This window comes from Lytechinus variegatus, chromosome 11, assembly GCF_018143015.1.
Source record: "Lytechinus variegatus isolate NC3 chromosome 11, Lvar_3.0, whole genome shotgun sequence".
Classification (NCBI taxonomy): domain Eukaryota; kingdom Metazoa; phylum Echinodermata; class Echinoidea; order Temnopleuroida; family Toxopneustidae; genus Lytechinus; species Lytechinus variegatus.
Genome location: NC_054750.1, coordinates 34,413,414 through 34,438,247, shown reverse-complemented (window position 1 = coordinate 34,438,247; position 24,834 = coordinate 34,413,414). Strand labels below are relative to the sequence as shown.

Below are 24,834 nucleotides of genomic sequence, written 5' to 3'. Positions count from 1 at the left end.
GAACAAGTTGCTTCCTTACTCATATTCAAGAACGTTTTGACTAACCTCCTTTTTTAATTGGTTGCTTTGCTCCCTCACATACCCAACAATTTGTTGTCCTCTACATTTCTTCTGCTTGGTCACTTCGCTCCCTCTTACATATTCCTCAAATCTCTTGGCCCCTGCATTTTCCTTCTGTCATTTTGCTCTCTCGCATATATCCCCCCCACAAAATTCTGCTCTGTCGCATTCGCTCCCTCGCACATATCCCAAAATTGTTTTGCCCCACCCTGCATTTTTTTCTGCTGACAGCCATGTCCTGCCCAACCTCTCTCTCCAATACCTTGAAATGATGGGGGGGGGGGTAACTTTAGATATGAGAGTGACCGAACAATTGTAAATCAGTGAAATATTTGACTTTTCTTTTGATTAGTTAATATTTTCTGTGAGAGTGATTATTGCAAAGGATTATACCCCTTTCTGTACACAAAACATACCAGTATTTTGAGAAATAACAACAGAAAAAAGACCACATTCTTCCTGACTGTTCAAATCCTTAAAAAAATAAAATATGGTAATTTTTACTTTCTCAGGCATTCATCACAGGCTCCCCAATTCCTGTCTCTATTTCTCTATCACCCCCATTCTTAATTCATCTTTTTGTCTCTATCCAACAGCTCATTTATTACTGTGGCCTTGTTCTATCCTACATGTATTCTATTCTTCTGTCAGCTTGCCGTCATTCCTACTTTTCACAAACTTTTTTCTCTTCTGACATTCAAATCAGAATGAATATACTGTATACTGTAAGACATCTTCAAATTCAATGAATTCATTTTTGTTACATGCCCAGTGATAAACGTTTTCATTGAGCTATTTTAAATAATCAGAATCCACACAGCGTAAATTTTTTGTTGTAAAGTTGTGCAAATCAATGTTTGTCCAAACTTAAAAGCAAGTAATGTATAAGGTAGGACTTCTGTGTGGTTTTCAGCCTCTTCTCCAAGTTTTAATACAGTCCATTATTGTTGTTGACTTCCACTTTACCCCTCTTGGACTTTCTGGTATTCAGTAGGAGTGGTCTTCGAGAAATTAAGGTGCTGAAGACTTTGGCACTGGTGTCTTTGCAGTATCTGGGAGGTTGTTTGCTGAATCGAAAAGTCTTTTGGGAAATACCTTGGTTTGGGTGAATTCTGTAGGAGACGAATTAATAAAAAATAAGAAAAAAGAATATTGAACAAAAACAGATACAAGAATGAAAAGATAACTATTCAAAGATAATTTTTCAATCAAATATTCGATTATCCATGAAGAACAATATTCGTTTAGAAATCAAACCTTTTGCAGTGACTTGCAACAAGATAATTTTTTTAAAAATATACATGATGATATATAAACCCTATCTAGCCCGGGGGGGGGGGCTTAATAAGCTCCCCTCCCCATCCACATTTTTCATGATAAGTCCACAATGAGAAATGAGGTACCATGATTACTTTTTGGTCAATTCTGCAGAGCTTTTGAGACACCCGGATATTCAGTTACGCAACATTTTATGAGTTTATGTCGGACCAAAAATTGCTCAAAAATATTATTTTGTATACACATTTAATCCAATGGAAATTCTATTTTCAGTCATAATTGACAAATTTATCATTATTCTTGCACTTATTGGTTGAAAATAATCAAATCTTTGCTTTTTATAATCAGAATAGTGCCATGAACAGATCCCATTAAAAAAACTATAAAATACATAAGGCCCCAAAACAAAGAAATACATATGGAATTATAGAAACAATAAAATACATAAGATTAGAAATGTCTTTACCATTTATTTTTGAGCAACTTTGTTAGAAATCATAGAATTTCGGGAATTCTTTAGAGATTAACCTTTAAAACAAAGAATTCTCTATTACGCATAAATTAGCATTACTAATTTATTAACAATAAATAATTTATTAACAATAAATTTTAATGAATTCTGTAACCTTTAGTTCCATGCTTGCAGATTACATTGATGTTGATGTGTGCATTGGTTTTCGTTTTGATCAGAGGCAAGATCTGAAGAGGGGGACCAAAAAAGCCCACCTCCCCCTCCCTGGGCTATGCAATCTCAAAGTAGCCCAGGATTATGAGTTAAACCAAATTTTAAAAAATATATTTATTTAGTAGTTTACTGTAAATACACAGTATAGGCCCCGGTCCATGGTTATCCTCCTGATTAGGATAATTTTCATCTCTATTTTGCTACTGAAAATTGAATAATTAAAGCAATGTTCTATCAAAACAAAGGTAGATAAAACAGAATATATATTTCTTTAGAACGCATGTATGATATAGATCCACTGTACCTTCTGAAGACGAGGCGGGAAATCAAATATGGTTGGGACAGCATCCTGTTTAAGACGTATCGTCTGCCCAGGTCAAAGCAAGCATCTTCAAAATGATCAGAACAGAGTACAGAGCTCTTGGAGGAATTCAATGAAGCTCGCTTCATATTGACCATCCTTACTGTGTTACAGTTCCGGTCTTGGTACCGGTTCAGTCCAATGGCTGAATGGGAATCTGCAGCAAATGTAAACACATGTCATAGAATCAATTACACATAATTAAGAAAGTTTGACGTGTCCAAAGGAAACAGATGCCCCCGCAGAATTGTAGTACAAAATGTTTTTTTATTGTTTTATGATGCAATTTTCTGTAAATCAATTAAACTATACACTAAATAAAATAAGATTTCAGTTCTTGATGTTTTAATAAGAGATTACCACAATTTTGTTTATGAATTTTGAACAGAAAAGTTGATATTTCCCCCCAAATTACTAAATCATGGAAATTGAATGCCTACAAAAAAAAACACTTTATAAGTAATATGACATTTCATTCCTAATACATGATTATATACGTGTTGTCCCTAGGTGTCCTGAGTCTTGTCAATCGAGGGGGGGGGGGGCGAGGAGAATTTGCACAATGGAAAAATTGATATACATTGGGTTTCAAAGCTTAATTTCATTTCGGGTAAATCAATATGCTTTATTTCATTTGAATTAATTATACCAATTTTAGGGCATAAAATACAAATTCAATTCAAACCTATAAATATAGCCCTTGAACTACTTATTTTTTTAATTCAGGAATTCTGATCAAATGTATATTAAAAACAATCAGTAGGCCTATATGTTTTTAACCCTTATGAGACTGGGGGCTGATTTACCCCCTTGTCATATTTTGCAATAAATCCACTGCACAATTTTTTTTACCGCATCACTCACAGACTTACAGCATCACTCACTCACTTTTTCGAGTCTCGCGCAACTTTTGAGACCAAAATTGCGACCCCCTGGTATGTGCTTTCGAAATTACACAACATTTTGGAAGTGCATGCAGACCAAAAGTTGCTGGAAAAATGTGAATTTGCGTACAAATCTATGGAAATAGTGTTTTTAGCCATAATTCATAAATGTGCCATTATATTTCCTTTTACTGATTAAAATCAATTAATTTCAACTTTTTTACGGTCAAATATGGTCCCCGACTATTTCCATTGAAACAACAATAAACACATAAGAAAATAAGTGTGATGTTGAAATATATTGAGTCTGTGAACCAAAAGTGATCATTTCAGGGGCATTATTTAGTTAATTAGAGCAAACTTTTGATTTTACGCATAAATTAGCAATGAGATTTAGGCAAAATTTGATTATAGTTTTTTAGAATATACCATGGGTAATGCGTTTGCCAATCATCGCTGTGATCCCATGATTGACTGCCCAGATCATAAAGCCCCCCCCCCCCAGTCTTCTTAGGAAATGAAATAGCCCAGTCTATGTAGGTTACTGGTAATGTTTTTTTTTTTACTTTTTCATTTTTCTTATGTACAGATTTTCAAATTTATTACTAATAGAAATTTTCAGCAATTTCTGAAAATAATGATACAGATACAAATTTTGGCAATGACTCACATTGAGTTGTACATGAAATCAAGTTTTTAAGCAATTCGGGATCTGATAATATGCACTTGTGTATATCATAACTGCGTAACCATGCATGCATTCCAAAAATAGTCTTGAATGTTGTGTGGCCCTGCCATGTTTACGAATTTATTGTAGATAAAAGTGAGCTAATCACATAGATTTGTTTGTTAAAATGATATTCTTAATATTGATTGCTGTGCAAGATTGAACAGGGAGAAGAGGAACATGACAAAGCAATCAAGAAAGAGTAAAGGGGGGAAGAGAAAGAGGATTTATTTATAACACACAAGTAAAAAAATGTGTTTTAAAACACACTGGTTAAAACGTGCCAACCCGGGCCCCAGTTAACGCGATCAGAAATCCATTCAATATGATTGAACTTAATATCATGCAGAAATCAATACGCATATAAATATAATAAAAAAAATAAATTTTGAACCAACTTGCATAATGAGCTGTGAACTTAGCCTGTATTTTGGTGACATCTACCTACACACCAAATTTTTTAAATCCATTGAATGTTTTTCAAGTTATTGCGCGGAAACCAAGGGGGGGGGGGCTGACAGGGGCAACACTTAATGCCCCCTCCGGGCTTCATCTGCAGGGGCATAAAAACTCTAGGCCTACTCATCAGCAGGGGCCCGTTTCTCAACACCTGGACAAGTTAGTCCTATTTATCTACCAAACACAGAATTAGTTCCAAAATTACCCAAAAGGATTAACTAGAATCCATTAATATCATATTGATACTATTGGTGGAAAGTACATACCAGACGTAGCCTTAGTCACAAAATAGCAAATTTTCCAAAAGTTGCAAAAAATAGAGGCAAAATATGCTTAAAAAGTACTTAAACATGCAGACATGGGCATTAAATTTCTGAGGAAATGAAATTAACACTAATTCATATCATGATAAAAAAAATCACATGTAAGTGGACATTGAGATATTTATCCCAAGATATAAAATTTGAATAGTTTACGTAAGTAAACCATAAGGCTTTCTTCCTAACATGATGGTTTCTAGTGTTGCTGTTGGATGTTTGTGGTCTATATCATGGTTGTTCCACTTTATATGTTTGTCATTTTGCCTCCGACGAAGATTCTGCTAGGATCGAAAGCTTAGGCCCCCTTTTGACTCTCTAATTTACTCCATTGGCTCTTTTTTTTTTAGATAAGCAGTTTTCAGCAGCTTCTTTTTGCCTTTAACATGATGATAATCAAACAGATTTTCAGGATTCCAAACATCATCAAAAAATATATTATCATGGATTGTTAAACTCTTTAGATACCTAAACGCACAATTTTATGAATGCTATGCGTATATTAGAGGAAGAATTTATTAAAATTTTGATAAGGGTCTGAAAACGAGTCCAATTATGGATGACCTGAAGTGGTAGAATCTTTGTCAATTCAATTATTTTACTACCTTAAATTAACACTTGTTATAATTTCTGTGCATTACAATTACTATTGAATGATTTATCCCACTTGTTTGCTATATAATTCATTTTTCTTTAAATTATTACGTAATAAAATTTTCAAATTTCGAGGCTCATTTGAATGTCACAGTCTATCCACATGATATCACTACATAAAGGACAAGTCCACTCCAACAAAAACTTTATTTGAATAAAAAGAGAAAAATTCAACAACCATAACACTGAAAATTTCATCAAAATTGCATGTAAAATAAGAAAGTTATGGCATTCTAAAGTTTCGCTTCATTTCACAAAACAGTTATGCACATCTCGGTCGATATGCAAATGAGAAACTGATGACATCACTCACTATTTCTTTTGTAATCTATTATATGAAATATGAATTATTTTTATTTCTCGTCATTGTCATGTGAAATGAAGTGTCATTCCTCCCTGAACACGTGGAATTACATTATTTTAACATTTTGTGCTTCAGGCAAGGAGGTCCTAATTGTCAAATTTGTAAAAAATGAAATATTGTATAATTCAAACAATAAAAAAACAAAAGAAATAGTGACATCATCGACTCTCTCATTTGAATGTAACTGGCTCGTTAATATAACTATTTTGTTCAAAATAAGCGAAACTTTGAAATGTCATTAATTTATTATTTTACATCCGATTTTGATGAAATTTTCAGCATTGTGCTTGTCTGGTCTTTCTCCATTGATTCAAATCAACATTTTTTCTGAGGTGGACTTGACCCTTAAGAAAGAAGTAAGTTATGACAGGTTTGGAGATGTCATAACTATTTGGTCAAGTTGTCCCCGATCTTGGCAAAGAGGGATTCGTGAAACAGTTCGCTAACAGGTAGCTAACTATTTCCAATTTAGTTAAGAAGTTAGAAGACTTAACGGTGTTGAGAAACGGGCCCCAGTCTACGCAAGCAGAACCAAACAGAATCAGTTTGCCACACTCAAATTCCCAATTTGCACTCGCATCAATTATTTAGTTACGTACCTATCATTTTATGATCTAGTGCATAGAACAAATGACCATTTTTTTTAGGTCGGAATGTCAACAATTTTCAGCTCGTGCTTCGCATTCCCATTATTGAAATATGTACCATCCTCATGGTTAAACAGTCCTTAACAGGATCATGCTAGAACACTTATTAAAATTTATGTTCGTGCTTGGCATTCTCAGTAATTATCTAGAACACACACATCTTGTTCAGGATCACAAACGGTGCCTAGAATGTTAAATTTTCAGGACAAAATACATCCTAAATACATATATAAAAGTTCCAAAAAAAGTAAGAAAAAAATTGCTTGCCTTTGCACTTTTTATATAAGGCCTACGTGATTATTTCATATTGATGTTATTTTATAAGAAACCAACTCGCATATTTAATGACCCAGTGTAGTGGTCCACCCGGATACCCCCAACCAGTAATTGGGAGGAGATACCTGCGGGTCACAGTTCTGTGTGCGCACCCTTGTAGGCGACCCAGATTGGCTGGCTCCTCCAATACGCCTTGGAATGTCTTTAACAGATATATGGCACTATATAAATGCTGTGCATCATCATCTACCAACACACCCAAATTTTAAAAAAATCTGATGACTTTTGATAAGATATCGTGAGGAATCCAACTCGCATATTTAATGAGCTGTGATCTTTGACCAGCATATTCCGAATTCGAACTTAGCCTGTATTGGTATCATCTACCTACACACCCAAATTTGTTCAAATATTAAGTAGAATATTTCATAACTCATAAAAAAGACATTATCATGCGGAAACTAAATTGCATATTTAATGTGTTTTGACCTGCCGACTCCAAATTCAAACTTGGCCTGTACTATCAGAGGGTCGTGTGTTCGAATCCCGCCATGGACTAGCGTCCTTTGGCAAGGCGTTAATCCACTTTGCCACTCTCCACCAGGTGTTAAATGGGTACCTGGTAGGATGTGAAAGCCTATGTATAATGTAGTATGCCTAGCAATTGAGTCTTGGAACTCTTGTTGGAGTGCTCCCCAGGGAGTGGAGAAGGTGCATACATTGTACGCAGGCATACAAGGTTCTGATGACCATGGTAATACTGAGTCTGGAAAGCGCTTAGTCTCTTAGAGACGTCGTTCCGATGCATTAAGCGCTATATAAATATGTGGATTATTATTATTATTACTATGGTGTCATCCACTCCTATGGTGTCACCCACTCCAAGCTGTGGGGAAGTTACACATTGATGCAGAGGTTCGAGCCCTGATCACGTCTTTCGGATTGTGACGTTAAAGGTCGGTCCCAGACGTAAATAATCAAACCTGATTGATATACGTCTGTCAAAAACTCAAATACACACACACACTCCTAGTACCAATGATTAATGTTAATGTTTGGACCTCATAGGCGACATTACCCAAAATATGGGTTGCCGGTTGGACAATGCTGTTCTGAATCTGATTTCAAACCCAAGACTTTGGTAAATGTACGCCTTAATACAAATTGGAGTTATGCGATATGACTTTCATTTGGTGGGAAGACATTTAATACTTTATAAAATTAGTTGAAATTAAAATGGATTATATTAATGCTCACTGTTGGTGAGCATTTCTACACGATCCCCCTATTGAGATTTATAGTAAATATTTTGGAATTATATTAGTTATGCGACCCCTCCCTCATGATGATCACAGCATTATTTGTAATGGGGATATATTTCGTTCATATTCTTGTCTCTTCTTTCTCTTTTTAGCCTTTTTTTTGCTTGTTAAAACCTTTTCATTTTTTTGGGGGGGGGGCTTGCCAAATTTTATGTGGGTCAAAATTACATTCATTTTTTTAGTGACAATCTTATTTTTCATTTGTCAAATTTTACGCAAGACAAAATTACCTTCGATCATTATTACAGTTAAAACCTTTTTTTTAATTTTAATTTTTTTTTTGGGGGGGGTTGCCAAATATAACATGGACAAAATGACTTTCCCTTTTCTTATTTATTTTTTTGGGGGGAGCTTGCCGAATATCACGCGAACGAAATGACTTTCATTTTTAGTGACCATCACTTTACGTGAGACAAAATGACCGGTTTTTTTTAAGTGAGAACCTTTTTTGGGAGTTGTCTAATTGTACTTGAGAAAATTCACCCCACCCCCCCCCTACTTTGGAAAATCTTGGATTTACCTCTAGTTTTAATCATGATTAACCCTAAATAGACTGGGCTATTTCGATGCCTAAGAAGACTGGGGAGGGGGGCTGATTCAGCGCCCCCTTATGATCTCGGACGTCGATTGCGCGATCGCGACGAAAATTGGCACACATTACCCATGGCATAATCTACCAAATTATCACATCAAATTATGCAAAAAATCTCATGTTTCATTAATTATGCTAATTTTTGCGTAAAATCATTAGTTTGCTCTAATTAATAAAATAATGCCCCTGAAATGCTAATTTTTGTTTCACCTACTCTAGATAGGCATCTGATCAAATTTATTTTAAAAAAATTTCAACATCATGTTTATTTTCTTATGTATTCTATTGTTTTCTAAATTTCTTATGTATTTCATTGTTTTTCGACTTTGTTTTTCATTGTTTTTTCAATGGAAATTGTCAGGGACTTTATTTTGACCATGAAAAAGATAAAATAAATTGATTTTAAGCAGTAAAAGGAAAAATAATAATACATTTATGAATTTTGGCTAAAAACACTATTTGTATTGGATTTGTACACAAATTCACGTTTTTGAGTAATTTTGGGTCTGCATGCACGAACGAAATGTTGCGTACTTTCGAAACTGTGTACCCGGGGGTCACAATTTTGGTCTCAAAAGTTGTGCGATCGAGACTTGAAAGTAAAAAGTTGGCGAGCAACGCGGTCAAAAAGATTTGCGCGGCGGATTTATCACGAAAAATGTCGAGGGGGGGGGGGCTGATTCAGTCTTTTTAGGGTTAAGATCATGCGTATACCACGGCAGAGGCGTAAACCGCTGCAGGGGCATGCAGGCTGGCCCTTGATCCCTAGTGGATTTCACCGGAAAAAAAATCCAGATAAGAGTAGGAGTGGGCTATAAATGGGTGATTTTTGGTTTTACTGTGGGAACAGTTTTTTTGTGTTCCTTTTACCTTATCTCAACATGAAATGACAATATTTTTTGTCTCGGGTCAGAGAAAAAAGTGTGCCGGGCCAAAATCCAAAATGGCCGCCAAAACCACCCAAAATCACAGTTTTGGCCACAACTTCTTTTTTTGGTGGTCTTTTTCTCTGGTTTTGGTGTCTATTCATATGTTTTAGGGGGCAGGCAATTTGTTTTTCCTATAATTAGCACTTTTAAACCATTATTTGTAGAGTTAAAAGGTAATTATACCTAAATTTTTCAATTTTTATAGCCTTTTTTCAGACAAATGTACGTTTTATCGTCCTGGAGTTCTTGGATATTAGATGGTACAAGGTCAACAACAGCAAGCAGCTTCATAGAGCTATATTGCTTTTATTCCTCTACTGTGGGTTTTACGGATATTTTTGAAATATATCTTATAACATAAAAAAATGTTAATTATCCATAGGGCAATACAGTATACAAGTACTGTTACTGTACATACTTCACTGCATATTTCCATGCATTGACCACCATGACATATGACAAGGCCTGTATATAAACTATAGTGTCATAGAAATAAGCTCTTAAGGTTTAAAATTAGATTGTGAATTGTGAATTTGATTGCTTGTCAGCTGATGTACATGATGAAACCAGCAACGTGAATGCACATAAAATATCACATATCATATACGTACATCACATATCTACATGTAGCCATATCTTCATTTGGAGGCTTTTTTACCTGGTTGTGGTGTCTAACTGGCGTATGTTTATAGGGTCAGGTAACTATATAATCATGGTAATGTTGATCAACAGCCAATCAGAACCAAGGATTCCATGTAAGTTACCATTAAGTTAACATAATGGTAAATTTTTATGCAACGGGACCCAGAATATCTACAGTGTAAATGCCATGATGTGGGGTTAATTACCTTTCTCCGCCCCCTAAATTAGCATATTTGACAAAACATGTCCTCAGTTTCTGAGACAAAGCATATCTTCAATTTCTAAGGCATCTAATTCTAAACCTAAGAGCTCACTGATTTCTACATGTATAACACTATAGTTTATACATGCCTTGTCATGGTGGCCAATGCATTTATGCAGTGCAGCATGTACAGTACATTGTATACTGTATAGCCGCTATGGATAATTAACATTTTTTTTTATTTAAGATATATTTCACAAATATCCGTAAATCCTCAGTAGAGGAATAAAAGCAATATAGCTCTATGAAGCTGCTTGCTATTGCTGACCTCGTACCATCTAATATTGAAGAATCCCAGGACGATAAAATCTACTTTTTGGCTGAAAAAAGGCTATAAAAATTGAAAAAATTAGGTATAATTACCTTTTAACTCTACAAATAATGGTTTAAAAGTATCAATTATAGGAAAAACAAATTGCCTGCCCCCAAATACATATGAATAGACACCAAAACCAAAGAAAAAGACCACCAAATAAAGAAGTTGTGGCCAAAACTGTGATTTTGGGTGGTTTTGGCGGCCATTTTGGATTTTGGCCCGGCACACTTTTTTCTCGGACCCAAGACAAAAAGTATTGTCATTTCATGTTGAGATACATTACAAGGAATAAAAAAAAACTGTTCCCATATTGAAATTACAAAAAAAGTATTTTTGACCCATGTATAGCCCACTCCTAATAAGAGAAAAGGAAAGAAAGAAAGAGAGAGGGGGGGGAGAAAGGGAAGACTGGGAAATAAACGAAAAGGTCCCCCCAAAAAAAAAGGAGGGGAAAAGAGAGAAGAAAAAGCGAAATCATTAAAGGGGTGTATATTATAACTTCATTTATAATTGTTTTTCCTTCTTTTATGGGGGGGGTCAAAAAAATAAAAACCTTAACGAAATGTTTTTCTATAATTACATTTAGGTCTACACTCGCGATTTAATAAAAAATAGTAGCCATCTATATACAAATGATGCGTTAGAGTGGGTCAGTAGGAACTCTGTGTACAAGGTAACCACACTTGTTCACTGTTACCACCCTGCCTGTGGTGAATCTACAGGTAGGACTATGGTATGCCAATGTTGTACAGAGCACACACTTTGAAAAATCATTAAAATATCACTTTTGTGACCAAAATTACTAATTTTCATACAGTTTCAATTTGTTTTTCATTAGTAACTTGGGAATAATTTTTGTATTCACCAGAGCGCTCAAAAACTTGAATTTTGGGCATATTTTTGTGTACGCCCTCTATTGGTGGAAAGTAATATGGCAAGAAAATTTTCATTTTTTGATCTCTATTTTTAATTAAGAAAAAAATTATTTAAAGAATCAAATTGAAATAAGAGCCAAGTAGTATGAATAATAGATGTAATGAAAACTGTCAGTGTAAAAAAATCAAGCATTTGCCCCAAAGAAAAAGAGAAAATAAGCCAAACATTGCCACCCTTATTTTGCCACACATGGAGATATAACTGAGAACAAGGTTATATTATAACCTTGTTCATTGAATGAGTGGGTAACCACATGCACACAGTTCCACTGACCCACGAAAGAAATCCATGCATCATCTGTTTTATAGAATGGAATTTTTTTTTTAATAAACCACAAAAATTAATGATTTACTGGATGCATGATAATTTCATGCGTCCGGTAAATTTAATTTACCGGACACATGATTTTTTTTACCGGAGGCATGATTTATTTACTGGACGCATGATTTATTTACCGGATCGATGCATGAAAATTCCAAAATCTAATGCAGAGCGCAGACACTTTGATAACCCTGGACAACATAAATATGGGCTTAACTGGATAATGTTGCCACAAAGATATTGTTATACCCAAAATGCCAGATACAGCTTTGCATTGACTATATCTTGAGCAGTTGAGGCAGCCTCCGACCTCCAATACATGTAGCTGTGTGTGTGTATGCGGGCCGCGCCGGGGGCCAGCGCCTGCCTGGGCCTGCAGTGGATATTTCGCTGTGCACAGCCAGCCCAGGGCAGTATAGATCTAACGTTAGATCGTACATGTATGTCTGGACTTCTCAACTAACGAGTATGTGGGCAGTTTTAATCCCAATGACAATTACGGTACCGTATTTGTACTTACAGATCATTTTGCATCCTTTGATTCATTCTGCTTTGATCGAAATTCAAATTTTGACGTAAACAAGTGACGGTAACAGTACATGCGCGATGACATCACAATGACCTTTTCGGGCGATTGCTTGTTTACAGTGGATATCGTTGCGTTTTGATTATCGGGATATCGTTCATGCAGCCCAGTAAAATTTTTGCATTGCTCTCAACCAATCAGATTGCAGGGATTTTCTCATCCATTCTATAAAAAGTTTTAAAATTGCTAAAGACCCAGAGATATCAAAACCCACCTGCTGATTTAGCACTGGGGTACACAAGCCAGGGTTATGCCCAGTGCATGCCCCCCGAATGTTCTACGTACAACCAAGATATAAAAAAATGAAGGGAATTAAAGAAACCAAAATTAGGAAAAGTGTAAGGTAAGATATCTGTCTCAAATTTAGATTTGCACGAAAGGTTTTTTCTCGCTTGCTTCATTCGCTTGGAACATATAAAGCAACTTTATTCCCACGTGCCATATGTTTCGGCCTCTTTCTTTCTACTATTTCATTTTTTTTACTCATCATGCTCCTGCCACACAGGGGTTTGCCCTAATGCATGAACAATCATTAAAAAATATCATTTTCATACCATGTGACTGGGAATTTTTTGCTCTACCCCTCCCCCCTCCTCGATCCCTGTATCGATTTGACTTGACATGGGCCTATACCTGATGTATTCTGCTTCAATATAAAATCATAACGGATAGAACGCCTTGAATACAGGCCAAACAGCCTAACGACACACACACACACACACATTGCCGTGTCACGTGACAATCAGTATTAAACGAGGATGTGTACAACCCTATGGCGACAAGGCTAGTCGCAAAAGTTGAGCAAGTTCTGGACGAATAGGCTTCAATACCCCAAGAAAAGAAGTAGTATCTAGGGACTAATTAAAAATAGTTTTCTTAATGGAGTTCCATGTTAAAATCTAGTAATTTAAGTCCAACTTTTAATTCGCGTGCACTCACTTTTTTAACACAGGAATTAATAGGCACGGTGCCTAGAGTGTCATCTACCAACACACCTAAATTTAAAAAAAAACAATCAAATATATTTCAATTTATTGCACTGAAACCAAGTGGGGGTGGGGGGGGAGGCAGGCAAATCAATGGACAGGTGGAACGCTTAATGCCCCCTCCAGACTTTGTCTGCGAGAGCATAATTACAGAGGAGCTGAATTTGAAGAGGGCCTGAATCAAGACTGAAACATCGCAATACGTGTAAGTGGAGTAGCCTAGGCTAGGGCACTCACACTAGTACGAGGCCCGGGGGGGGGGGCACTCAGTATATAATGCATAGTGGGTATGTGCCGCGGAGGGGACCCCCATTTTTACACCCAAATTTCCGTTCCAAGCCAAGGCATAGCATTTTTGTCTTATTGAGAAAAAAACAAAGAAAGCTGCTCCAAGGCAAAGCATTTTGTTCTTATCTAGAAAAAAGAAGAAATTCGCTCCAAAGCTTCGCATATTTTTCGTTACGCCATTCCGGTCCCATTGATCTGCTGCAATTTTGGTGAAAAGCGGCCACAGAGCGCTGTCCGACCATCGTCTCTGAGCGAGCGCACCCGGCGGAGGCTGCGCTAGCTGCATCACGGATGCCCGTTCCATAGGGATGCATACGCACGTACTCACACGCTGGCGATCGATCCGTTCCAACTTCCAAGGACCCCCATTTCACAAAATTTTAGTTCCAAACCCCATTCCGAGGACCCTCCTTTTTACAATACTCCCGCTCCAAGCCCAAGGCCCCCGTTTTTGTCTCTCCTGCGGCACACCCCCACCACTTTTTTGTTCAAGTGCCCCGGCCCCGGGGTACGAGGTTAGTGAGGCTGGGTAAACTTGCGCCAAGTTGCGGCCAAGCCCGCCCAACATGCCCAAACTGTTGAATAAATTTGTTATTTCAAATTAAAAAAAATATATTTGTCATCTGATTTCAATGAAATTTTCAGCATTTTGCTCTGTATGAATTTTACATTATTTGCTAAGTTCTAGGCCAAAATATCTTCAGCCTGTATAATTCCTCACCATTTTAGGTGTGCAGAAAAGACCAATCCCCCCCCCCCCCCCTTTGTCTGACTACAGTACACAAACTTGAATACATGGGACTATAATTTTTACAGTACACAGCTTCTTGCAAATGAAAGTAGCACGTATGGCAACCACTACGATTTCCCATTTTGTTTTCAACGTAATTCAAACATAGCTGAACTTACGAATGCAATGTCCGTCCACATTCTACTAATTAGAGAAGTTGTTTGCAGCTCTTGTTGGCATGAATAACCATGATAACGTGAAATCTAAGCTAAACAGGAAAGGTTCACCAACATGCCGACCTGTGAGTGTGACCGTCCCGCGGCCGGATATCGATCGATCGAAGATCGGCTTGAGCAAGGTGCAGCCAATCAGCGACGATCTCATATACCCTGCCAGAAAGAGGAGACAGAATTATTTTACATGGACGGAATTTTTTGTGATGTGACACAAAATCATTTCGTCGACGGAATTTTTTGTGATGTGACACAAAATCATTTCATCGACGGAATAGATATTCGCATCGCAACGAAATGAATTTTGAGGACGCAATTTTATTTCACCTCGACGAAATTGATTATAAGTGTGACACAAAATAAATTTCGTATACGAAATCACACTGCATCATGACGAAATGAATTTCGTTGGAGTGAAACACAAATTTTCCTACAGAATTTTCCTTTGAACACTTGGGGTGCCATTTCGTTAGATCAAAATTCATTTCGTGTGTACGAAATAAATTTTGTGGACGAAATTACATTTTGTCTCGACGAAAATTTATTTTGTGTGACAAGAATAATTTCGTATACGAAATAAAATTGCATCATGACGAAATCATTTTCATATGAACAAAAAAACTTTTGTGTACGGAATGGCGTGAATTGGACGGAGTATGGCACGCCAAAAAAAGTTTGTGGACGCAATTACATTTCGTCTAGACGAAATTTTTTTCGTTGAGACAAAATTAATTTTGTGTGACACAAAATAAATTTCGTGTACGCAATAAAACAGCATCATGACGAAAAGATTTTTGTCTGAATAAAAACACATTTTGTGTACGGAATTGCTTGAATTGCACAGAATATACTGGCGGACACTTGGCGCCCCATACACACACAGCTCCCAAATTCCCTTGCAATTATTCGTCCCTTGGTCGTGTGTGCACTTATGGGCGGGATTTAAGCAGGGCAATCACTAGCATCATGGACCTATTAGCATATATACAACACAGCATTCAATCATACACTTTTCTCAAACTCCCTTGCTATTCGTCCATTGTATACACTCATGGGTGGGATTTATCAGCGAAAGCACTAGCATACATAATACGTACAACACATTCATGCACCCATGCGGTCACACACAGCTCTCAAACTCCATTGCTATTGGCCATTGTGTGCACTCATGGGCGGGATTTATCAGCATAAGCACTAGCATAATGCATGTAATATTCATGCACCCATGCGGTCACACACAGTTCTCAAACTCCATTGCTATTGGCCATTGTGGGCACTCGTGGGCGGGATTTATCAGCATAAGCACTAGCATACATAATGCATGTTTTATTCTTGCACCCATGCGGTCATACACAACTCTCAAACTCCCTTGCTATTTGTCCATTGTATACACTCATGGGCGGGATTTATCAGCACTAGCATACATAATGCGTACAACACATTCATGCAGTCATACACCCATGTAGTCACACACAGCTCTCAAACTCCATTGCTATTGGCCATTGTGTGCACTCATGGGCGGGATTTATCAGCATAAGCACTAGCATACATAATGCATGTAATATTCATGCACCCATGCGGTCACACACAGCTCTCAAACTTCATTGCTATTGGCCTTTGTGTGCACTCATGGGCGGGATAAATGACAATCCCAGTACAAGTACATGTTCCTTGTTTGTATTATACAATACATTCATCTAAAGTTCCACTCCCACCATACCAGTCAGCGCAGCTACCGGTAGGTCATAAGTAGGTCAACTTGTTGCGAGTCTTTTCTGACATTCCAGGAATCTGATTGTTCGAACTATTCCATTGTTAACAAGCTCTAAATAGAACAATCTTGAAATATGTTCTGACTGCGCTGTAACTAGATCTACGCCGATTTTTTATATCCGATTTTTTCCTTCAAGGGGCATGATCGAAGATCGGCAGGTGATCGCCGATTGTTGTGAAATCGAATGGAATCGGTTGCCGATTGCAAAATCGGTTACAAGCTTATACACACAACTATCACAGCCTATCCCCATATACATTGTACACAATGTCTGTGATCTCACTCAGATTCACAGAAAATCTCACGCATAGCTGGTCTTTGAACTTGAGCATCTCTGTTCATGTAGGGTCTAGGCTAGATCTATCCCAGGGATCTCCCGCGGGCGGGAGCCCAGGGGCTTACCGTGTATTTGACCATACTCACGGGACTAGCGTGATTTATGGTCTAAATAATTCTCCAAATGAATTCTGAAAATAGAAATTATGCACTTACCACGATTATATGGATGAAGGTCTAACGAGTGGCAGTTTCCTGACATCAGGACACAAACTACTAGTTCTCTCCTACCCCAATCTCGATCGGCCATTTTGTTAGTTATGATTCATAACAAAAATGGCCGATCGAGACAGGGGTTGAAGGAGAGAACTTATCGGTTTTTTGAGGTTCCAGTTTGTGCCCAGATGTCAGGAAACTGCCACTCGTTATACCTTCATCCATATAATCATGGTAAGTGCATAATTTCTATTTTCAGAATTCATTTGGAGAAATATTTAGACCATAAATCACGCTAGTCCCTTGAGTATAGTCAAATGCACGGTAAGCCCCTGGGCTCCCTGGGTTAATGTAGATCTAGTTGGGTCTACGTGATTCGTGAAATAAAGAATACAGGTACCAAATATATGTGAATATATATGATTCATCATGTTCATTGACATTTTTTATTATGAGTATGACAATGATGCTGATGAAAAAATTGATGATGATGATAACCAAGCAGCAGATCTGCTGATTTAGCAATTTATTTATGTCACTGTCACTGATGAGTGATTTTGGCTGTCATTGTGCCTTTTTTGCTCTAGAATGGATCTAGATCTAGGGGCAATACTGTATATGCCCAACATCAAGGTTAACTTAAAGTGAATATTTTCAGATAGATATAGTAAATTAAATCACCCAAGTTTAAAGGACAAATCCTCCCCAACAAAAAGTTGATTTTAATAAAAAGAGAAAAATCCAACAAGCATAACAGTGAAATTTCATCAAAATTGGATGTAAAAAGAAAGTTATGACATCTTAAATCTTTGCTTAATTTTACAATACAACCTATAAAAAATGCACATCCTGGCTTGTATGCAAATGAGGAGACTATGACATCATCCACTCACTATATCTTTTGTATTTTATTATATGAAATATTAAATACTCTGATTTTCTCCTCATTGTCAGATGGTACAACAATTAATTCCTCCCTGAACATGTGGAATTAGCATTGTTTAATGCTATGTTTCAGTCAAGTTGGTCCTTATTGTCAAATCTATAAAAAATGAAATATTGTATGATTCAAACAATAAAAAACAAAAGAAACAGTGAGTGATGGACATCATCGACTGACTTAACTTATTTTACATCCAATTTTGATAAAATTTTTAGCACTATGCTAGTTTTATTTTTTTCTATTTATTCAAGTCAGCATTTTCCTGGGATGGACTTGACCTTTAACCATGTTAAAGAAACTGAAAATAATGAAAGCTCAATGACATTAAAGGACAAGTCCACCCCAACAGAAAGTTGATATGAATAAAAGTTATAACGTTTCAATGTTTGGCTTAATTTCACAAAATAGTTCTATGCACATCCGGAGGAGACTGACATTACCGATGACGTCATCTACACACTTTCTTTTGTAGACTAGTCTAGGGTCTATTTTATTGTTTTTATGAAACACGAAATATCTTTCATATATTTAAAAAAAAAAAAAAATATTTTTCATAATCAAGTGGAACAACAATTAATTCCTCCCTGAGCATGAGGAATTAGCATTGTTCGATACTATATGGTTCATGTTCAGTCAAAGTAAAAAATTGTCAAATCTAGGGACACTTCTATGTATAGATTTGTTAAAAAATGGAATCTATTAGATTTTGGGTAATGTAGACGAACAGACCTGTATTGCTTTTCTATGTTTCTTTTCTTTTCCTTTTGTTGGTTTTGTATGTATTTTTTTATCAAAATGTAACTTATCCATACTGTACATTGTTATTTTATATTGTTATTAAACTTGTTTGTGATGTGTATGAGATGGTTATACTTAATAAAAACGTTTAAAAAAAAAAAAAAAAAAAATCTGTAAAAAATCAAAACTGCATATAATCAAACAATAAAAAAAGAAGAAGAAAGAGTGAGTGAGTGAGTGAGGGACATCAGCCATCTTTTTGCATAAGGCTGAGTTGTGCATATATCACTGTTTCACTTATTTGTGAAAAATAAGTGAAACTTTGAAATCAAATGTCATAACTTTCTCATTTTACATCCGATTTTGATGAAATTCTCAGCATTATGCTTGTGTGATTTTTCTCTATTTATTCAAATCTACACTTTTTGGGGTGGACTTGACCTTTAATTTTTTTTTTGTAGGGAAAATGTAGATATTCTCTTTATTTTGTGGATCAACTGTCTGCAAGGCCTGGCAAGATCCGGCAGGGGTTGTTATTTTATCCTCTATGTGATTTGCATTTTACTTAAGCCTACGTACAAATCATATAGCATTTTCTAGATCTTGTCTTACAATCTGTTATTTACTCTGTGAATATATGAATTGTCTGTAATGCTTTCCTTTAGAAAATATTCTTCTTTTTTTTTACTTTATCTAGGGAGCTGTTCTACTTAATGGAAAGCATGTTGATGTTGCCATGACAACATTTGAAGATAGATTGTTACTCATTGTTACCCAGTATCAAAAGCTTGGAACATTGGTAAGTGGGTTTTTGTTTATTATCAGAAATGTCATCTCTTTGACATCTGGAGCTGAGTCTTTGTGTTTTGAAAATGTTTGGCACTTTTATTTAATAAGCTAGGGTTCTGGGTTAGCCGGTGGGGAAGAAAATAAAATAAAACCTTCCCCAGGAAGTTTCTGAAATTTAAACATTTCACATCTTTACATCCATGAATTGCCCATCTATTTTCCACATTTCCTTGAAATTGTTTTGATTTAATTTGAAACTATCTACAAAATGAAGAATATGCTCTTCTTTCTTAACTCAGAAAGGTCGTTTGCAGTTGATGTCACCAGAGTTCGGCTCAATTACTCTCTTCAATTTCAATTACAATTACGTAATTGAAGAAATGTTTAATTACAATTACTTTTCAAATTAAATTATTTTTTTTTAAATTACAATTACCAGTTGCTTTTGTCAATTACAATGTCAATTACTTTCTATATAAGTCATAAATGAATTCAATTGTACTCTGTATGTATGAACTACTTCTATTTCATCATAACTCTGAGTTACAGAGACAAGAGACTGACAACATGAGCATGGATTCTGCCTATTACACTCTTTTTTCTGCATTTTCATTGTATGTAGGTACATGTTACTAGAGACAATTTCCCCTTAGACAAGAGGGAAGAAACATACTCAACCCAGGTCTTACTTGGAAATGATGAGGTACACATTTCTTTAAGTTTTTTTAGTTTGACATTTATTACGTTGGCCTCTTAAAGGTCAAGTCCACCTCAGAAAAATGTTGATTTGAATCAATAGAGAAAAATTAGACAAGCACAATGCTGAAAATTTCATTAAAATCGGATGTAAAATAAGAAAGTTATGACATTTCAAATTTTCGCTTATTTTCAACAAAATAGCTATATGAACGAGCTAGTTACATCCAAATGAGAGAGTCAATGATGTCACTCACTCACTATTTCTTTTGTTTTTTATTGTTTGAATTATACAATATTTCATTTTTTACGAATTTGACGATTAGGACCTCCTTGCCTGAAGCACAACATGTTAAAATAATGGAATTCCACGTGTTCAGGGAGGAATGAAACTTCATTTCACATGACAATGACGAGAAAATAACAATATTTCATATAATAAAATACAAAAGAAATAGTGAGTGAGTGATGTCATCAACTCTCCCATTTGGATGTAACTGGCTCGTTCATTTTGTTGAAAATAAGCGAAACTTTAAAATGCCATAACTTTCTTATTTTACATCCGATTTTGATGAAATTTTCAGTGTTATGCTTGTTGAATTTTTCTCTTTTTATTCAAATCAAGTTTTTGTTGGGGTGGACTTGTCCTTTAAACAAGGTCCATTTGCTGCTGAGATGTTTCAGAATAATCCATTTGACAGTGTTTTTTTTTATACGGGTACATAACTGTATGAATAAATGAAAGTTAAAGTAATTTTGATAGGCATACATTTTGTCATTGTCCTACAAGTCCGGGGGGCATCGTTGTTTGGTGGTTATGATTCGTTTTTCAATCAGAGGGACGTTAGACGTGGGCTCGAATCCCAGCCATGACATGTTTTCCTCTGGTAGGATTTATTCCTTGAATGCTTTAGCACCTATATGGCGGCTCAGCTCAGCCGGGGTAATAATATGATACCAACCAAGTATCAAGTGCAGTAGAGTATAAAAAAATCTGCAAATAGAGTAGATGTGCTATATAAATGGACCATATTATTATTATTACAAGTAGTTTTTCGTGGAAAAAAGCATAGTTTGATTAGAGTTTAATCGTTTAAAGGGGAAGTTCACCCTGACAAAAAGTTTATTGTAAAAATAGTAGAAAAAATAATAAAAATTTCCGAAGGTTTGAGAAAAATTGAGCAGCATTCCTACATAGCGAATGGTAAAATATCAATGAAATGTCATTTTCTCAGAAAATTGAAAATGGTTTTCACTGTAACTTTTGTATATCAATAGACAAATCATTTCATACCCGATCATGAAAAGAAAACAAAATTAAGTCATCAGGAACCATACAAAATTTGAAATTCATACATTTTATATTACATAACACATGGGGCAGCTGCTCGTTTATGACGTCACAAATCCAAAATTTTGAACTCTAATAACTTTCTTACTCTTTAACGGATTTTCCTCAAACCTTCACCAACATATTTTACTATTTTTTCTGCTATTTTCACAACAAAGTTTTTTTCAGGGTGAACTTCCCCTTTAAGTGTGCATATACATGTATTTTTTATCCTTTTACTACATGGTTCCATGAAAGAATGAAAAGATTATTTCATTTCCCTAACATTCTTGAAGCATCTACCAGCTTTTGATGGGGGGGGTCACTTTGTCACACAAAACCCCATTACAGCCCTGTTACTAGGTGTAATGGGGGCATTAAAGGAGAATGAATGCAATATTCTCTCAATTTTAATCCTCCACTCTTCAGAGATGAACAATATAACACGGTCAATAGCATTGATGAGATGATCATACTGGGATGAAGTCTAGCTCATTAGTTAGCATGTGAAGAGAACGGGCGATGGGCATGAATTTTCATGTCAGAAGCAGGAAAATCTCGATAAAAATGGTTTGAAATGGATTACAGCAATGTTTTCATTATCATACTTTCACAAATTCATTTCTGTGATAAATCTATTTCTGAGTTTGATAATGAAATAAAAGTTTAATTTTCTATGCACATTTGAAGAGCTGAAGACATCTTTATCAGTGGCAGGCTCACAAGGGGCGCACATCCCACTAAATTTTGAGAATTGCGCATGGAGTATTCATATAAAATCTAAGAACATTGTCATCTTTGCCTCTATCTTTGCCCTTGCCGATTTGTCCTGCAGTTATACTTTCTTTCCTGCAGACTTTATTTAAAGAGATACTCCAGACTGAGTATAATATGAGTTGAACAGAAAAATAAAAATCAGACAAACAAAACACTGAAAATTTTATCAAAATCGGACAAGGAATAACAAAGTTATGACATTTTAAAGTTTTGCATTATTCCGTTGAAATAGTTCAAGGCTTGTCTTCAAGAATATTGTTTGTATTCATTGTTTGTATATATATTTGAACAAAAGTTCTATATATCATTACGACCCAATATTGTTTTGTTGTCGTAATTTTGTAATGAAACTGAGTCAGGGGCTTGTCTTTTGTACAAGCTTTGATTTTTTTCGGCAAGACCCTCCGTTTTACTTTTAAAACAAATTTTATCTTAGGTAATTTTATTTATTGAACTGGTTTCCTTAAATCTAAGATTGTGTTACTTATACATTTTATTATGTCTTGCAGTATTTTTGACCTTGTTATGTTATATGTATCATAATTATTTTGTGAAACAGAAATCAATGAATCAAATAAAATATCCAATGGGCAAATTAACGATGTCATATCCCCACTTGTTCTTTTGTATTTCATGATATGAAATTAGGTTTATTCAATATTTTTTTCCTTCATGAACTTTTGGATTGAAAATTGATTAAGTGCATTAGATATTCATTACTGCAACTTATTTCTTTATAAGAGAGACATATCATTCACACATGTATGAAATGATGGAACAATTATGATTTCAAATACTAGTATGAAGGTGGGGATGTGACATCATCAGCCCACCTAATGAATATTCATGATGATGTGCATATCACTGTTTTCACAAAATATTGCTTAACTTTTAAATTCAATAACTTCGCTATTTGTTATCAGGTTTTGATGACATTTTCAGCATTTTGTGCTGTGAGTTTTATTCCATTTATTTACATATGAATATTTTCAGGCCGGAGCATCTATTAAATGTCTTGTTCTTAATTTTCTCTTTTTAACAGCCTGTGATGCATGTCTTTGCAAGGAACATTGCCAAACATGTATTAAAGACCCATTCCAAGCCTCTTCTATTGAGTCTAGCACTGGAGGACTACACACCGACAGTTATGAAGGGCATTGAGAAGGTCATACAGGACTATGTTATATGAATCTATTGTATTCTTGACAGACATTGAATAGCGATGACTGGTAGTTCGAACTGGTTGTAGGTGTTAGGTTATTGGTGTCACACCTCCGTCATCAACCACTGGAGTACGCGGTCACGAAGGGCAGTGAAAAGGTTATACAGGGCCTTGTAATATGAAATTATTGTATTCTTGAAGGAATGCACTTCCAAGCTTGTTGTTGTGGACTCTATTGCAACAGGCCTTGTCAAAACGCTAATGTGGTGACTTATGGGACAGAATGGCCATATTTTGTGGTTTGGTCTGAATACAGAGTTCTGTCTGAAGACCAAACATTACACTGTCTTGCAAAGAGTTGTGATTGATCCAATCAACCTCAACTATATGGAAATCCATCCATGTCATAATTTTTTCTGGCCCGTATTCTGAAGTCAGGTTTAATTTAGACCATGGTCTCACTCTGTGCTAAAATTATGGGAAGCCAAAAGTGACAAAATTTTTATTAAGTTGTATGTTTCTAATTTTTCACTGTGCTCTTTCCTGATTCTTCAATGGTGAAGACAATCATCTATTTATACTTCCTAGACAATTATGAATGATTCGAGAGCCAAATGAGCTGATTATGATATCTTTACTATTAGTGATTTATGTAGCAATTGGCTTTCCATACTTAAACCACAACTTTAAACCTGACTTCAGAATACGGGCCTATGACTGAAAAATGTCCTTCGCAAACGAAGAGGAAGCACACTGATTTGTGAAGACAATGATAAATATTGTAGATATACAGTATATAGAAAATATTATGAACAAACATGTATTTTAGATGTTGACGTTGCTGGCCGTCGATAGTTGTGGTTGATCAGATCAAATGCAACTCTGTTAGACAGGTCCCAGAAGAGAGAACTGATTATTTCCTAATTCGCTAGCTCAACCGGAAATAAATATTTTCCTATTGAGCCTCTTTCTTTGCAAAAGAAACATACATTATATAATTAATAAATTAGAATTATATTACCTTGAGAGGCACCGTACTTCAGCTGCAGGGACAAGACATTTTCTCTGCTCTCTCTCTCTCTCTTCTTTGACTTACATTTGTAATAAAACAGGAATCAGAAAAAAGGAAGTTATATATCTGGATTATCAAAAATGGTTAATTCATAGTCATGGGTTTATTAATGTTCTTTGACATAAAAATTATATCTCCAGTTACCTTAAAGAAGTCATTCTACACAATAAGGCTCATTCATTTATCCACTACTTTGTGGAAAAATA

At 35.7% G+C, this 24,834-nt stretch overlaps 2 protein-coding genes and 1 long non-coding RNA gene across 4 annotated transcripts; 1 reads left to right on the top strand and 2 right to left on the bottom strand.

The window, feature by feature from the left end:
- Positions 1-521: 521 nt before the first annotated feature.
- On the bottom strand, positions 522-15,020 carry LOC121423446. 2 transcript variants are annotated; one of them, XR_005971285.1, is made up of 3 exons: positions 14,802-15,020; positions 2,328-2,541; positions 522-1,172 (listed from the first exon to the last, which is right to left on the bottom strand). XR_005971285.1 is itself a non-coding variant. In XM_041618785.1 (3 exons), exons 1-3 carry the CDS (start codon positions 12,557-12,559, stop codon positions 989-991), a joined length of 405 nt encoding a protein of 134 aa, XP_041474719.1. In that variant the 5' UTR covers positions 12,560-12,685; the 3' UTR covers positions 522-988. The 2 variants fall into 2 exon arrangements, 1 of the variants encoding a protein (XP_041474719.1); XM_041618785.1 differs by lacking the exon at positions 14,802-15,020 and adding an exon at positions 12,553-12,685.
- Positions 11,313-12,074, bottom strand: LOC121423447. Its single transcript, XR_005971286.1, has 2 exons — positions 11,965-12,074; positions 11,313-11,457 (listed from the first exon to the last, which is right to left on the bottom strand). It is a non-coding gene; the product is annotated as an uncharacterized LOC121423447 (long non-coding RNA).
- A 4,477-nt stretch (positions 15,021-19,497) lies between the features above and the next one.
- Positions 19,498-23,588, top strand: LOC121424070 (proteasome assembly chaperone 3-like). The gene is made up of 3 exons (XM_041619654.1): positions 19,498-19,601; positions 20,214-20,294; positions 23,437-23,588. The coding sequence occupies exons 1-3, from the start codon at positions 19,539-19,541 to the stop codon at positions 23,581-23,583; spliced, it is 291 nt and encodes a 96-aa protein (XP_041475588.1). The 5' UTR covers positions 19,498-19,538; the 3' UTR covers positions 23,584-23,588.
- The last annotated feature ends 1,246 nt before the right edge of the window (positions 23,589-24,834 follow it).